This window comes from Orycteropus afer, unplaced genomic scaffold (assembly GCF_000298275.1).
Source record: "Orycteropus afer afer isolate SDZICR_OR568_19922 unplaced genomic scaffold, OryAfe1.0 scaffold00323, whole genome shotgun sequence".
NCBI classification, from domain to species: domain Eukaryota; kingdom Metazoa; phylum Chordata; class Mammalia; order Tubulidentata; family Orycteropodidae; genus Orycteropus; species Orycteropus afer.
The window spans coordinates 3,805,201-3,820,226 of NW_006921910.1; the positions used below are offsets into that span (position 1 = coordinate 3,805,201).

At 50.2% G+C, this 15,026-nt stretch overlaps 1 protein-coding gene across 1 annotated transcript in view; it reads right to left on the bottom strand.

Moving 5' to 3' along the window:
* Window positions 1-555: 555 nt before the first annotated feature.
* LOC103206579 (store-operated calcium entry regulator STIMATE) overlaps window positions 556-15,026 on the bottom strand; it is a 144,213-nt gene continuing 129,742 nt past the window's right edge. Inside the window, exons 5-10 of the mRNA XM_007952077.2 lie at window positions 12,306-12,418; window positions 11,023-11,100; window positions 9,846-9,995; window positions 7,682-7,792; window positions 834-966; window positions 556-662 (exon numbers count right to left, since the gene is read on the bottom strand). Of these exons, the coding sequence (XP_007950268.2) occupies window positions 556-662; window positions 834-966; window positions 7,682-7,792; window positions 9,846-9,995; window positions 11,023-11,100; window positions 12,306-12,418 (692 nt within the window). The remainder of the gene's footprint in view (window positions 663-833; window positions 967-7,681; window positions 7,793-9,845; window positions 9,996-11,022; window positions 11,101-12,305; window positions 12,419-15,026) is intronic.

Sequence of the window (15,026 nt, forward strand, 5' to 3'; positions counted from 1 at the left end):
GTGGCCAAAGCAGCACTTATCCTCTGAATCCCCAAAGCCTGGGAAGGGTAGAGATGTACTCCCACACACCCACCCTGCCCTGCCCTCCCCCTGCCTTGCCCACCAAAACGGCAACAGCTGATCCACCAACACCCTCCACTTGGACATCCTTTTTATTTTATTTTGTGGTTGTTGAGAATATACACAGCAAAATGTACCCCAACTCAACGGTTTCCACATGTACAATTCAGTGACACTGATTACATTCTTTGAATTGTGTGACCATTCTCACCTTTTTTGAATTGTTCCTCCCCCATTAACATAAAAATCACCATCCCTAAGCTTCCTATCTGTCCTTTGAGGTGCTGCTGTCAGTTTGATTCCACATAGATTAAGGTATCCTCTTTGCTAGTGTTTCCACCATGCTGTGCACACAGTTGAAGGGTTGGGTGGTAGAAGCGGGTGGTAGTTCCAGAGATAGCAGGCAAGGAGGGTGTGTTCTGGCATAAAAAAAGTTCTTGGACCAGGCTTCCGTGTCTAAGTGTTCAGGATGGCATGGGGAATGGTGTGTACTTCTCAGCCAAAGACGCTCTTGGCGGGTCCAGCTTTGGGCTTCTCAAAGACAGTCTCAGTGCCTGTCCGGGCACCGCTGAACACCGATGGAGCAGTGCAGCCAGCTTGCTCTATGGGAGGAGAGAGAGTTAGGGCCTTTCTGGCCTGACTTCCCAGGAGAGAAGGGGCCTTTTGTGGGAGGCCCCCTTCCTGAGCCCAGGAGCTCTGGACTCCCGACAGGACCCCTGGCCCCACCATCGACACACACCCATGCCTCCTGCCCCCACGTGGAAGACACTCACCACATTCCCGCATGACCTGGTAGGTCTTGGACTTGATCTCCTGGTTCTTGGTCAGGTTCCCTCGGGCCCCCTTCAGGTCCTCCTCCTTCACTGGGGGGCGCTTCTTCTTGATAGGTGCTCCCGGAGTACCAGCCTTAGAGAGCCCGGACCTCAACTTACAACTGAGGCCTCCAGGCTGAGACCTCTTTCCCGTCTTAGGGCCTTAGTCTTGGGACACCTCTTCCCTGGTCACTGAACATGAGGCAGCTCAATGCTCCATTCCTTTTCTGGGAAACCTTCTCTGACTATAAGCCCTCTCCCTCTCGTCAAGTCTCCCTGTCCTCGTCTTGACTTGTACACCTGCTCTCGCGCCTATGGGCAGTGAGTGGCTGCTGCCCTCATACTGGTCTGTCTACCTGGCCAAGCTCAGGGCTGAGCACAAGGAAAAGGGAAGGATTGACTTTCTGGTGCCAGGAATTTGGTGTGTTCTACGAACTGCTGACAGGGTGGCAAGAAGTCCCTTAGGAATCTGTGTCCTTTGCCGCCCACCAAAAAAGGCACCAGCATTTATCCTGTGTTCTTGGAGGGGAATGAGGAAGGGGAACCAGATGCCTATGAAGTTACAGTCCAAAGCCAGCACCCATCCGTGGAACAGGCAGCAAAGGACAACAATCCCCTTGCAGGTTGGTCCATCTGTCCATCTAGTGCTGGGGAATCCTGACTCAGTGGCTCCCCCATGCCCTGACCTCAGGTGCCCACCAGCCTGAGGCCTTATTCCTTCCTAAGCCCTGGGGCAGGTGCAGGATTCCCTAGTCTCTCAGCCTGAGCAACAAAGGATACCTCAGCAGAGACCCACCCTTCTGGGGAGAGACCCAGGCACAGTGTACACATTTACAAATAGAGACCCAGATGTACCCGCACACACACACACACACACACACACATATGCACAGTGCATAGCTACAAATGTATATAATGCTGTACACCGACATACAAGCGATGCCCTCACACATACAGAGACATGCACATAGAGATGTGTAGGGGCTAGACACATTTTCCCCCACCCTCCTGGCAAACCATGGGACACCACCAAACACAACAAGAATTCATCAGAGTAAGCCTGGAGAGGCTCCTGTTTATGCCTGGAGCTCCGCTCAAGACACAGCTGCCAGAGATGACAGTGGCCAGCTCTCCACCCTCACCCACCTTGGCCCTGACACAGCCTGTGTTAGACTCTCTTACCTGGGACATGGTGGGTACTGTGCAAGAGCCGGGTCTCCAAAGGCACCTCTCTGGCAGGTGGCAGCTGGTGGGAGCAATCTACACAGAGCCCAGCCTTCCGGGCTTATATAGTCAGCTCGCCTGTCCCAAGAAGTCACTCCCCCTTTTCTGCCAGGCTTCTGTTGCTGTGTTCCTTATGATTCAGGGCCACAACAGTCACTGGCTTCAGAGTTTATTCTTGGAGATGATGAGGGCTTACTGAGCACTGTCGCCTGGGGGGCTGCAGCTGACGACAGCAGACAGCTGGGGAGACCCCGTGCCCTCAGCAACAGCTGCTCTATTTGTAGGTAGGAGGGGCTGGGGCGGGCAGCACCTCGGTATGAGTGTTTACAAAGTGAGTCCTGGAATGTGCATGACGGTCTGAGCTGTTGTCCGTGGACAGGAGTCCACCCCCTTGTGTGGGTATCTGGGGAAAGGGAGGGCCCTGGGCCAGATTGGATGGGTTTGAGCTTGTATTTCTTTTCCTCCACCCCTTCCCCTCAGTCCCAGGGGGAAGAGATGTTCCATCCCTACACAGTAACAGGGCAGAAACTTCCTGTGTTGGACACCGAAGTGCTTGGTCAGGGAGTGCTCACTGGAGGACAGGGTTACTACGGGTCCACAGGTGTAGAAACTGAGGCCAAGGGACACCTGGGAGCTGCTCCATCTGTGTTTCTGCTGATGCTCTGATCCTCTGTTGGGCTCTGTGTATAAGTTTAGCAAAGGGATAATGCAAGGCAGGGGCCCAGGAAGGGCAGGGGAAGAAACTGCTTTATTGTGGAAGGCACTAGTGAGATAAAGGTGGGAGTGGCATGCGCCTGGCCGAGCTGAGGTCACGACAGACGGCTGGCCTGCAGGACAGTTTAAGCTGCTGAAAGAGGATGAGGAGAATGAAGCCAATAGGAGCTAACAGCCCATCTCAGGTATTGAGCAGTCAGTGTAGTGAAGGGCAGGCTAAGGGCTCCCCTGAAAGGTCACTTAGCTCTCCTCAGAGAGACACCCAATGGCCACATGTTCACAAGGAAGGAGCCCCCCACCCTGACACCCACAGTTGGACCCTAAGACCCAGAAGGGTGTGAGAGTGGATGTGGGCAGGAGATCAGGGCCTTCCCTAATAGCTCAGACATACTGAGCCTCCTTTCACATTTGTGATGGAGATTATTTTTATCCTTGAAGTCTCCAAGCAGATGGAAACCAAGCGGGTACTGACATTTGGTTATCCTAAATGCCACTCCACTGCTATCATACTTCAAAACCCACCTAATGCCCCGTCTGGGCCTGGCCCCCAGGAGGCCAATAGGAGGACTGCCAGCCAGGCTCAATCTGAGACAATTGCTGACATGAGGAATGCCCATGGACAGCCCGGCATAAGCCCTGGGGCTCTGACCAGAGGCCAAGAATGCAGCTGAGGGCAGGCTAGGTCTTGTGAAGCCCTTATGCCAAGGACAGGATGGGGGAGAGGCTGGGATGACTGCTGGGCCAAAGGGTGCCTTCATAGGTGGTACTTGACACTTTAAGGCTGCCCTCACAGCTGGACTGTATGGGGGGGGACACCTGCCTTCCTGCCCAGTGGCTTCAGGAACAGGGATGTGGGATGTCCAATCCTTATACCCAACTCCCCAAGCCAGCCATTCCTCCGGTGGGAGAGGAGTCTCTACTTTTATTAGCAAGGAAGTAGAAATGGCACTGGTTGGTTTGTTTTTTTTCTCTCATCTTGGTTCCCACTTTGGACACGACGCTACTTAAGGCTCTGTCTCTCTCCGTTGTCTGAGGAGAAACTTCTAATTTACTGGGGCCTTTTCTAACCTCATACAGCTATTTCAACTCCAAAGAACATACAACCACAAAAGAGTTGTTTTGTTTTGTTTTTTTTTTTTAAAAAATCTGTAGGTAATAAGGTGTCAAATTTTATTGTAAACCATTTTACAACGTAACTACACCATCTTCCCTTTCATTTCAAAAATTTGTTTTTGTGAATCTTAACATCACCGATTAAACACCAGCACTGGGAGGGCAGCCAGAAGTGGGCCAGGGCTTTGTTCACATAGCAAACTTGTAACAAATTTCATAAAAAGAAAAATCAAATTCAAACCAACCAATCAAACCAACCTACCTGGGAGCTCAAGGTGCTGATTCCAAGACAGCCTGAAAGTCCCTCGCCGAAAGCAAACCCCTCGGAGCGGCCGGTATTAGTATAAAAGAGAATGCTTCCTGTTTCTAGCTGGAAGCATAAGAGACTTCTTCTCAAAGGCTGCCTGCACCCTCCAGGGTGGCTGCTCTAGCCCATGGGCAGTCCCCAGAACCACCCTTGTCAGCCTGGCTGCACAAAGGCCAGTACACCATAGCCCAGGGGCTAAGGGTAGGCTGCTGGCCAAGGACAGGGCAGAAGGGGACCCTGGGCTATGGTTGGCAGACTCCCACTGCCTAAAGAAAATTATAGCTTGGATCGGAGCCTTTGTATGTTCTCCCTGAAGAAAGAGGCATGATAGGTCAACATTAACCATGACTCCCTGTGGCAGAATGTCAGCAGGGGCACAAGTTACAGCTTGAGGCAGGCAGCCACCAGTGTACCCAGAGGCCAAACTGGTCACAGACCTACAATTTGCACATCTTCAGGTCTAGGGGACGAAGAAGCCACCGTCACCTGGGCTTTCATGGATGTCCCTTGTTGCTATTGTCAAAGTTCCATCGACAGTAACAGCGGTCCCCTCCATTAGATGTAACAGTTCCATGCATTTGGTGATTTTCGTTTGATATTGAGAAACTTGTTCATGACCTTGGCTTGCAGTTTTCATCATGGGGGCCTTGGCCAAGGCCCAAATTTGAACAAATCAGATTGACAGTGCACTATATCCAGGTGATGTCCTACTGTTCCTCAAACATGGAGATGCCTGTATCTGGCTATCCGGTCAGGTGAAGAACTGCACCTCCTAAGGCACCTCGGAGCAGGTGATGAGAAAACACACCCCAGTGAGGGAGGGCAGCTTGGAGGAAGTTCTGGCCACGGGCCTCACATCCATTTTTTCTTGGGGCAGTGCACCACAGAAAAGCCCCTAGTTACTCTGTGTGTGTGTGTGTGTGTGGTGTGTGTATGCATGTACCTGTACACTTGGGGTAAGGGTAAGGCCAAAACCATGAAGCCAAACTGTCCAAGTCCACATACCAAGGCCCTCTGTGATCACACACCCTAGGAGACATCTATCTCCTAGTTAGCCAGCTACACACCTGCAGCTCAGAGACTAAAGCCCTTATTGAAAATCAGGATACAGGGAAAACACACCACTTACTCGTTACTTCTCTGTCCCCTATACTCACTGCTTAGTGGAGCTGGGGTGAGCCTTGAGTTTCTACTTTTCACAGATTATGGCTCTTTCTCTCTCACCTCTCCCTCTTCTGGTTTGGAAACATCAGGAGCTCAAGACTGAAAATGAAGCTCTGATTCTGAGTTGTAGGAAGGTGGAAGAAGAAACAGCTGTGCACACAGCCTGTTCAGATAAAATGAAACAGGAGGGAGAAGTTGGGAGGAGCAGTGATGCCATGAGTGACTGACTGCCTTACCAGGACCCAAGTCAGCCCTGGTCTTCCCCAATGCAACTCACGATGGCCTGGCTCCAGCCATTCTTCCTCACTAGAGAACCAGCAGAGAAAGATCCACTGACACAGCAATAGGACTGGGGGTGGGGGATGATGCAGAGAGAAGTGAAAGGGGAAGCAATAAAAGCCCTGAGCTGGATTCCAATCTCATGTGCCACTGGCCCCTGGCCTTTCCTCTCTGGCTGCATAGATGCCCACACAAGCAGAACCACTTCTCACTGCTGTTAGAGTCATGGCTCCTCTCAGCTCCTGGACTCTGGGGTAACATGTGCCAAGAACACCACTCTAAGACTTGTCCATGTCCAGGCAGACAAGTGGGACCATTAGGTCAGCAGAGGACAGTCTCAGGGTACCCAGTTCAACAGCTTGCCATACACCACAATTCAGACCCTCATGCATGTAATGCATGTTGTTACATATGTCTAAGAGGGCTCTGAGTGTCTTCCCCTACACTTGTTCCATTCCCAGCTTGCACAATGGCTGTGCAGTTTTGCTCCTGAGCTCTCATGGCGCTGCCTGGCTGAGACAAACCTGGGCTGCTTCACCTTGCACGAGGCTCCACACTGGGAAAAAGTGCTTCAGTAAGCCTGTACCCATCCCACTGCTATGCAGCCAATTCCTAACGTCACAGGGGCCTGTGCCCACATTGAGGAGAGGGGGCAACCCCCAGAGAGGCCTAGAAGAATCTCGTCCTCACCGTAGACTCAGAGAGCTTTCTCACTTCTGTCTACCCCAGGCCCCCACAGCTCTGGAGGATGTGAGGAGCAGGGTCACTTGGTCAGGTAGGAGTTCTCCAGACTGTTAAACACAGTAAGTTAATGACACTCACTGAGGTGATGGGCCCGGGCCAGCATAAGAGGAGGGTCCCAGAGTTGGGACCAGAGGCTGCAGTAGTGGGAGGTGGAGAGGCTGAGTGGACATTTTAAACGTCAGACTTGAAGGCTCTGAAGAGAGGCAGGGGACACATGAGAGTGGCCTGGCAGTCTCAATTTCTCTGGATAAAAAGACCTCTTTAGTGCCTTTCTTGGTCAGATTTAACTTATCAGGACCAACACCTCTAACTCAACAGCAGAAATGGCAAAGAGCTCCTGGGCCTGAGCAGAGCCCTTCCGGTTCCTCACACGCTGGGCACCCAGAGCTACCCTAAGACCAGCTGACCCTGCTCACACTTGACCCTCACAGGACCACTGGGCTTTCAGGTCAAAGGCCATCCTCCTTCCTCGCCTCATCTCATCTAACGATATTCCAAATAAAAAACTCCTGACTTTTCTCCTCCTACCAGTTCATACCCCACAGAAGGCAGACAAACCCACTTCTTTGAGGATTAAAAAGAGCTTTTTAAATACAATAGTATGAAAATATAACTTAAAAATATAAAAGTCAAAGAGCATACGGAAGACTTAAAAATTTATGCTTTGCCCATTAGTCCCATAGGTACTCTGTAGGAAATAAACACATACTCAAAAAACATTAACACTGTGACAGCTCATAAAACCGGCATTAGAAATCAGTGGTTACAAAAGCCATCTCGAGTAAGAAAGCACACCGGTTCCAACTTGGTCAACGAGTGACTCTTATCCCCAAACGAGTCTCGTTCTCATACTCCCCGTGGCTGTAGTGAAGGACACGCCCACCGTCCGTATGCACACATGTGTTCTTCCACAACGCCACCAGGTCAGACACAGAACAGGGGCTCTGGGTCCCTTACAACATGGTTCAGGACAACAACACACAAACATAACTCCTCGCTTGCATATTTGGTCAGTGTTTGTAGTGCAACTGAACTGGGGACCTCTGACTGCCCACGGCCCCCTCGGATGCTGGTTCGTCGTCCCTCTTGTTAAGTCACAGTAGTCTGGGAGCGGGGAGAGTGGGCAGAGACAGCAAGAGGAGTGGAGGTAGAAGAGGAGGGGGCAGAGAGAGAAGGGAGGAAGATGCTGCGGAATGACCATCTGTTGGCCCAGCAGCTGGCTGGGCCCCAACCCTGTCACTCCCAGCATGGGAATGTGTCATACAGGCAGTCCAAAGCGGTGCTTCTTTTTCTTCACAGGCTTTAGGGGTGTCAGTCTGCGGAGGTCCTCGTCCACATCAGACTCCTCCATCTCGTCATCAGCCGAGATCAGGATCTGAGGCAGCAGAGAGGCATGGCCCTGAGTCACTGCCAGCACAGCCCTCTTCCTTATTTGCCTTCCCTGGGTCCCAGACATCACGGTGCTGGCCCCTTGAGAAGGCTCCCTTTATAGAATAAGGCATGCTGGCACTACCCAGACTCAGTTACTCCCAGTGCATTCGTTATCGACTGGAAACCAGCACAAGGTCGACAGACACTCCTCCTCTGCTAAGGTTCCCCAATTCTCTGCCCAACCTTCAGCTGGAACCAGATGCCAAACAGAGCAAACTTAATGGTGATCTGCAGCTTGAGCCATGCTGGCAAGAAAACCCAATCTGGACATATAGAGTCCTGGGTCCCAGCAACTGCCTCAAATATACCAAAAGCAAACTGGAAGGCCCTTTCAAAGGGAAAAGACAATGTCTGTGGGGGACACAAGGAGCTCTGGTGGTGTACTGCCTAAGGCATTTGACCGTTAAACCAGCCACTCCACGGAAAGAAGACTGGGCAATCTACTTCCATAAAGATTTACCGCCTCAGAACCCCAACAGGGGTTGCTATAAGTTGGAATTGGTTTTTTGGTTTTAGTGGGGGACACACAGGCAAAGGGATTCCAGAGTGGCCTCACTTTTCTGAGCCCTTGGAACAACTGAGCTGTGCAGCTCTCACTGCTGACTGACACACCTCCTGCCTGGCTTCTTGGAACTCCCGGTAACAGGGAAAGAATGGGACAGCCTAGGTCAGGTTCAGGAGGCTTATGCCCACCTGTGCAGGGGAATACCAACCCCTTCTATTTCAGGGCAGGGCAAGCAGCCTTGCTACCTCTCCCATGGACCAATGCCTTGGTAGGTTCCTCGCCCACAGTCTGCTCCTGCCTCCCTGAATAAAGCTTCTCACTAGCTCTCTACCACTTACAGAACACGTCCCAGTCCTCAGCCTGGGTCACAAAGCCCTTTGCCCATCTAGCTCATTTCTTGTCATTCTGTCCCACACTCTAATACACATGCTGCTCTGGCCACAGTGAGTGTCACACTATCACCCAGATGCTAATCCATATGATCATGATTACTTATGAGCTATGGTGTTGCCTGGGACACTATTTGTTATTCACCTAATTTTCACTGAGCTCTTACAATGTGACAGGCCCTGAACCACATTCCAGGGATACACATGGAGGGGATAGGAGCTCACCCTCTCCTACTCATCTTTCAAAGCTTCCTCCAGGATGCCCAGGAGTTAAACATCTGTCTCAGGGTCCTGTCAGTGTTTTGTTTATGTCTCAACTTCAGCACTTACTTCCAAAGGTTACAATGAACTATTTATGTATTCACCTCACCCACCAGTCTGAAGGCCTCTTGAAGGAAGAATTAGTCCCAGCCGTTTCTGGGGCTCCCGCACCCAGCACTGTTACTGTGTTCTACAAGGCTTTTGCATGAGGTAGCCTGGCTTTGCCTCCAGCACACAGAGGTGGGAGGAGAGTGCTGCGGGCCCTCCAGCAATTCAGCTTCTTGCCTCTTTGCTCCTACTTAATGACCTCCAGTCTCTGTGTAGTCTAAACCTTTGAACTCAGGAGACATGAAAATAAGGGGAGATGAGGTTCCTCCCACGAGGTCCTGCTACACTTATATTTTAGAAGTTTCCAGCTGGCTTAACCATCATTTCCCCTTGCTTTTTCATGGTGGGTAGCGATTCAAACACCTTACTGCTTAAAGGTCAACTATTAAGATCCCTGCCAGGTTCTCTGGAACAAGGCAGCTCCTCCCTTTCTGGTCATTCTCCACCAGCTGAAAGACTATCAGAGAGAAAACAATTTTCACCCGGTTCTCTGCCTTCCAGCCCTTGGAAGGCCTGTGGGACAGTGGGAATGGGTGCTTGAGAGGCCAGGCCTGGCCTGGCTGGGAGCTGTGTGTGACCTGGGCCACTCGTGGGCTCAGCCTCTTTTCCCTCCCCTGGCTGGCACTGTGACTCAGCACTTGAGACAAAAGCCATATACAAACACGAGACCAGAGACTACCCTGACTAGCCAGTAGGATGGCACAGCCCTTGGCCAGAGTCAAAGGGGCCCCTACCTCAGACTCAGACTCCTCATGGGACGCGGCCCTTCGGTAGCGGACCTTGCTCCCATTCCTCGAGTCTTGGTTGGCTCCCCTTTCTTCTAGTTTAGCTTTCGTCTTCCCCTTTCTCATGAGGAAATTGTCCACTACCCAAAACATCAAAGCCTGTGGGAAGAAGCAGCACAGGTTACTCTGGGAGAAACCATTCAGCAAAATAGTGTAGAGCAGCCCCAGCCCCTACTCCAGACTGTAAAATCTACAAATGTGGGCAGAAAAAACTCATCTAAGTCCCTTCAAACTCTCTGAAGCCCAGAAAGGGATTCCTTATCTCTGTTTCTTCTGCTTCAGCTTTCTCATCATAGAACCCACAAGATAATCCCTGCCCTATTCACCTGAGAAAGGAGCTCAATGGCTAAGCACTTGGTTGTTGACAGAAAGGTCAGACGCTTAAACCCACCAGGCACGCCCTGGGAGAAAGATGTGGCAGTCACTTCCACAAAGATTACAGCCCAAGACACCCTTTGGGGCAGTTCCACTCTGACCTATAGGGTTGCCACGAGCCTGAACTGACATAACAGCACACAACAATTCACCTGAGGGGTTTCTGTTGAGGGTACTTGATGGGGAACCCCTATCTTGCCCTTGCCCTAGCAGGTGGCAGAGCAGGCCTGGGACTAAGCTCTCTGCACACCTAGTCAAGGCCCCCACGGACTGCTTGAGGTGGCTGCCACACTGTCATCATCTGTTTGCCCCAGGTTCTTTCACCATTTCCTCCTACTATTTCCTAATTTTAGCCCTTGTGCCTGAGAGTTTCTCTGTGACCTGAGTCAGTAACACAAGACTGGGGGGAATTCATAGGACCTTAATCCACAAGTAGTCATTAGACTAGGGTAGGATTCCTCAGCAGAGGACTCCTGGATGAGAGGACAAGACAACATGCTTGGGACCCTTCACCTTACACAAGGGCCCTAGACTGGGGTCTGCTTCCCGAGAAGGCAATCCTGTCACTCCAGGCTGGGGGTGGTGGGGGGCAGGTAGAGAGGGGAAGCAGGGTGGCAAATGCTCACACAGACAGCTGTAAGAAGGACCTGAGGGCTACAACGTGAGTTTTCTCTGTCAGACTCAGAACTCTGAACAGGAGCCCTGGAAAGCAGGGAGTAAACTGGGGTACAAAATGCAACAGGGCACTGACATTGACAAAGAAGGGGACGATCAGCATGACGATGGCCAGTTTCAGGTCTGGGTTTTCAATGGGATTCAGTAGGGCCACCTGTAAAGAGAAGCAGACTCAGTGAGGTTGAGGAAGACCACAGAGAAAGAGCCTGAGGGAGGAATGGTAGTGGAAAGGACCATGAGGCCGTGAGAAGGGAGCTCAGCTTAGACACTTCCCCAGACCCCTGATGGGAGCAGGCTATACAGATGTGACAGTTAATGAGGACCACGCCCACTTTGGAGACCACTTTGAGTGGTCTTACCAGCAACTCCCTCAGTGTGGTGTCGCATCATGGCTCCTGGAAGGCGAGGTATAACCTGAAGCCCTCAGGCTGGGAGTGCTGACTTCAGGGATCATGGGGGTGGGGAGAGATTGAGGTCAGTGGGTGTTCCATACACACACCAGCAGTGAGGCCAGACCACTTCCCAACAGAAATCTGGACCCCAATCACCTTCTGAAGGCCAATGGCTCTGAAAAGCCTTTGCTTATTTTCTTAAAAAAAAAAAAAAAACTTCCTTTCTGGAGTGGCTGGTGGGTTTGAACCACCAGCCTTCCGGTTAGCAATCAAATGCCTTAGGCACTACACCACCAAAGCTCCCAAACAAAACTCAGCCACAAATAAAATCAAAACAAGGCCAAGATCTGAGTTGCTCTTTCCCAAAGGCTCTTAGGCTGGTTTCAGATAGGCGTCCCCTGGGAATGAGCTGTGACGGCATATCTCCACAGCACTGGGGTCAGAAGGCAGAGGCCCGGGGAACCTGTGGGCTTAGCTTGTCATCACGGTGGTGATCACAGACTAAAACACCAAAAATCTCCATTAAACCACTGGCCGAGGGAGCTGTGAGAGAAAAGTGTGTGTGAATGTAGAAAACATCCTCCTGACACAGCTACAAGGCCTGGAGACTAACATCATACAGGACAATCCCAGGGCAGGGCCTGTGCATTCTTATTAGTTTACTATATGCCAAGGCTTTCAAAAGCAGCTAACAATAACAATCTACATCAGCCATTTGTATAAATAAAGTGGATGGATGCTAAGTAAAACAATGGCAAGCTAACGTTCTTGAAAGCCAGCCAGTAGCTGCCATACCAAACCAAATCCAGGGTGTTTTCAAGAGTTTTTTCTTTCTTTCTTTTTTAAATACAAAAAGTGAGAAACAACACTTTGATTTTCCAAGAGTGGCAGTGGGGGTGGGTGATAGGGAAGAAGTGGTGTCTTGCTTAGTTTCTCAAGGACCTAAAGCCTGGGAAGATGGGCAAACCTTTTTCCACTGAAGTATCAGGAGGACAATGAAGACGACAGATTTTTCAAAAATCATGATGATGATGTAGAGGGTGCACTGCCCGACCCAGGCTCCACACTGCAGAGGGTCTCCTGCAGACACAGGCAGATGCTTGGTCACCCAGGGGCTCTGCTCGGGGCCTGGCAAGGCCCCCTTCCCAATCCCACCCCCCCCCACCCATATCCCAGAACCCTGGCTCTATAAGTCCTTAATGAGACCCCCAAAGTGCTAATTCACTTAATCCTTAACAGACAAACAACACTAGTCAGAGGAGTCTTAATTTGGAGAGCACCAAAGCAGCCTTTCTTTCTTCATTTTCGCTAAAGAGATTCAAAGATAAAATTCTAAAGGACTAAAGTTAGTAAGTGCCCATTGCTGGAGCTCAAAGGCTGGCTCTTTCTGCACAGCTGGCAGCAGAAGCTGTGTGAAGCAAGACTGCTATTATTGTCTGTTGTTGATTTTTCCAGGACTGTGTGGTACTACCCACCCTTTCCTCTGTCCATGAACAATCTGATGTTTTGGAGTTCTGAAGGCAGCAATCGACTTTGTTCACCCTCCACCTTTCCACCTCCTGCCCTCATCCCCTCTCCCCAGCAGAAACCTAACTGTGGAGGAATTTAGAACCCAAGTGCCTAGTATGGGTCACCCAAAAATGGCATTGGCTGGAAAGAAAAGGAGAAACAAGACTTCAGGGTGGGAGGTAGGAGTGACAGGCCACATCTGTGATTCCATCAGGCGTCACACTTGAGAAAAGGAGGGATCCAACAGCCCACATTGGGGACACTAAGGCCCCTGAGTACTTCCAAAATGCCCCAAAGGGACTGGATGAAGGGAGAGTACCAGCCCTTCCATGGAATGATCTACATCCTTAGTGACTGGAAGAACCAAGGAATGGGCCCTGGGAGTCACACAAGCCTCCTCAAAGTGGGAGATCCTGTACATTTGATAAGAGTGGAGATGGGGGAATTCACAAGGGGCTTGGCCTGGAGCTGGCTAACTAGGGCCACAAGATAAGATAGGGGCTAACACTGCAGGGGAGGCCAAAACCCCAAGGCAGGCTCAGGCCGAATAGCAATCTCCCACTGTCTTATTTGATTCTATTATTTGTGTAACAGTCTTTTTTCCAGGCATCTGTGCTGGAGGCCCCTGGCCCTGCCGGAGCCTGCCAATTGTACACAGTGGAGGCGCAAGTGAATGCCTTTACACAGCCGTAATGGACAAAACCCCAGGCCTTTCCCTTTTCTGGAAAACCACTGGGAGAAGTATGGCAGAAAGCATGTTAAAAGACACCAGCTCCTGCTCCTAAGGTCTTCTTGTCTAATCTTACCTTAGGGATAAGGAACATATGAGTCAGAAAACACACACATGCGTGCACACACACACACATTTCAGAAGGACGATTCCGCTAAGCTAGATTTTATTGGAGTTTTGTAATTCTTTCAGTAAACCACCTGACCTCACTGAGGAAAGTTCTCAACAACAGAGCAAAATATTTGATAAAAAACCCTTAAGTAAGGTTGAGGACAGTCAGAGAGAAAGCAATACTAGGAAATATCTCTGAATCAGAACTAGCATGTTTCAAAGCCAACAGAACAAGTGGCAAAGTTCACTTAATACCAAAACAAAATCTACTTGCTCAGTGAGCACATAGTCCATTTTTTCTTAATATTTAAATGACTGATAATGGGGAAAATGTTTTCCCTTCCGTCTGCCTTACGTAGCCCCTCAAACTGCTCTGAACTTCTGCCCCACAACTTAGCTGCAGTTTTTTTTTTTTTTTTTTTTTAAGATACTATAGTAAGAAACCTCAAAAACATGGTGAAAAAAGAAAAGACTCATTCACAATCCCTCCCTGGCACACCGTTTCTTTTTTGCACCCAGGTGTGCACAGGCAAAAATGAGAGAAGTGCACATGGGTGGGTGGTTTCTCGAGTTCTGTTTCATCTTTCAGATGTTCTCCATGGTCTCTGCTCTTAACGACACACATGCCAGAGGTTCTTCTTATATTCTGCGTTTTTTTTTCTTTGCATGTGGTAATTTTCTTTCTTTTTTTTTTATTTTAAGAGCTTGTTTTACATTCAACGTCGCGAATACATTTAGTTTCATTCCCCATTCACCATGTCCAACCCTAACCCAGTCTCTTCCCCTCCCTACCCTGCAACCCTCCCCCTGTGCCCCTCATAATCATGCACTCCTGTTTGTCCTGCATTTCCTCAGTTTGAATGTTGGTCCGTTGGTGTCCCATGGTCTATTGCTCTAAGGGATGTATTACTATTGAGTGTGTGGGTGCGGCATCCTGCGTTGAGTGGTCTGCGTGCACATCTTGTTAAATATTGGGCTGAGAGCCTGCCCCTGGGGGTGAGTTGTATTCCAGGCACTGAATGTATTTCAGGGCCATAGTATGGGGGTCTCACCAGATTTCATCTGACCAGTAATTCTGGTCGTTACTGAGTTTTTGGATTTTGTTCCATGTTTTTCCTCCCACTCTATTCAGGATTGCCTCGGAAACCCAAGAAGGGGTCACTATGAGTCGCGTCCGACTCGACGGCACATAACAACAACAACAACAACTATTCAGGATCTCCAGATTTGATCCCTTCCTGAGTGATTGGCATTGGTAGCCGAGTACCATCCTGTTCTTCTGGTCTTGAGGGCTATCATGTCCTAGGGCTGATTGCTTCTAAATGCTTTTTTTTTTTT